We start from the raw sequence: 1636 nt of genomic DNA, 5'->3' as shown, positions 1-1636 counted from the left end.
CCCCATTACTGGAGAGTTATAGTAGGTGAACGCAGGGTTCACCACCCCAGCTAGTTGAGGGTATGAGAAGGCCTGGCACGGCATGGTTCCATATGCAAGCTCAGCAGGCTGAACAAACAGCAAGTCTTGACCATCCTCCCCGGTCACAGCAGGCTGGGTGATGTTATCTTGATATGGAGGGTTGCTCTCCCCCTCCTGACCAGATAGGGCCTGGGTTTCCTCACTGTGAGGTCTCACTGGGTCAGGTTTGTGACTCGTCTCGTTTCCACCATTTTCACCTTTCACAACAGTTTGTGGCTGTAATGTGACAGTGTGGGAAAGTTTAAGTGAATACTTTATCAAGACACTGTATATATTCTCTTTCAAACATGATGTGGGAACTAGTAGTAACAACTTCTCCAAATAAACAAAATGTATTCCTAATAAAGTTTTAAAGCTCAATTCTAATCACTTTCTGTGATTATATTTAATTTCCTACCTTTGCGTATTGTAAAAACATTCTTCTTGAACTCTGTAAACAAATATGTGTTTGCTGTCTGCAGGCACCAATATGACAGCCAGTTTCAGTCACTTGGCTGGAGGATATGATGGTCAATACTACAGCTATTTATGGAGTGAAGTCTACTCAATGGACATTTTTTTCAGTCGTTTTAAAAAAGAAGGCATCATGAATTCAAAGGTTAGTTAAGTAGAATCATTCCTATTATTTTAATTTAGTCTCATTTTGTGTAAAATGTCTGCATGTGCATGTGTGTCTTTCTCACAGGTTGGAAAAGAATACAGGAGGGTGATACTGGAAACCGGGGGCTCTGTGGATGGAATGGAGATGCTGAAAACCTTCCTTAGACGTGAGCCGTGTCAGGATGCCTTCTTTCAATGCAAGGGACTGATGGATACACAAGAAACACCAACATTACCTTCAAACCCCATTTTCCCCAAACTAAAGCTTTAAAATATCAATAAAGAATAAAACATTGTTGCAGTGAGTTACAAATCATTTCAACTTTGGAATCAAAGCTGTTTATTGCCATAACAAACACCTAGCAACACATCAAGTTAACTGGCAACAGGTCACTATTTTGACCGAATAAAAAGAGAGCACCCAAGAGATTTAGTTTTTTTTTTGTTTTTTTTTTCACGAGTGAAATGTGAAGAAAAAGCAAAACGGTGGTTACACTGGGCAATGATTACCACTTTGTGACAGACTACATGGTAGATTAGTGCAGAAATGCAACAATTATGTTTATTAAATTGCTAAGAATTTGGGAATTTTATTTGTAGCAATACACAATATAGCCCTGTACTTACTGGTATGTACCGAGTGTTTAAAGGATAATAAGTTACTTTATAATTCAGCCTGTGTTGTGTGTTTTTTTTATTTTTTTTGGGGGGGGGGGGCATCCAAGCTCCATTCTGGGGTGATTACAGCAACATGACATGAGGGAGTTTAAATGCTAAACTAACTTAGGAAGGAGTCTATGAGCAGCTAAAGCTTGATTTGGAAGTATTTGTCTCTTTTTAAAAAGTTCTCAAAGTCTATCAGATTGTGAGGACATCTCTTGTGCACAGCCCTCTGCAGGTCACCAACACAGATTTCTTTTATTAGATTTAGGATGACTCTGGTTATGACCTTCCA

General features: G+C 39.2%; 1 protein-coding gene across 3 annotated transcripts in view; it reads left to right on the top strand.

The window, feature by feature from the left end:
- nln (neurolysin (metallopeptidase M3 family)) overlaps window positions 1–976 on the top strand; it is a 20330-nt gene extending 19354 nt beyond the window's left edge. For all 3 annotated transcript variants that reach the window (XM_017427497.2, XM_017427494.3, XM_017427495.3), the window contains exons 12-13: window positions 543–679; window positions 767–976. In XM_017427497.2, the coding sequence (XP_017282986.1) occupies window positions 543–679; window positions 767–952 (323 nt within the window). In that variant the 3' untranslated portion in view covers window positions 953–976. The remainder of the gene's footprint in view (window positions 1–542; window positions 680–766) is intronic.
- The last annotated feature ends 660 nt before the right edge of the window (window positions 977–1636 follow it).

The sequence above is a fragment of the Kryptolebias marmoratus genome, linkage group LG14 (assembly GCF_001649575.2).
Source record: "Kryptolebias marmoratus isolate JLee-2015 linkage group LG14, ASM164957v2, whole genome shotgun sequence".
In the NCBI taxonomy this organism is placed as follows: Eukaryota; Metazoa; Chordata; class Actinopteri; order Cyprinodontiformes; family Rivulidae; genus Kryptolebias; species Kryptolebias marmoratus.
This window is presented reverse-complemented; position numbering and strand designations above follow the sequence as displayed.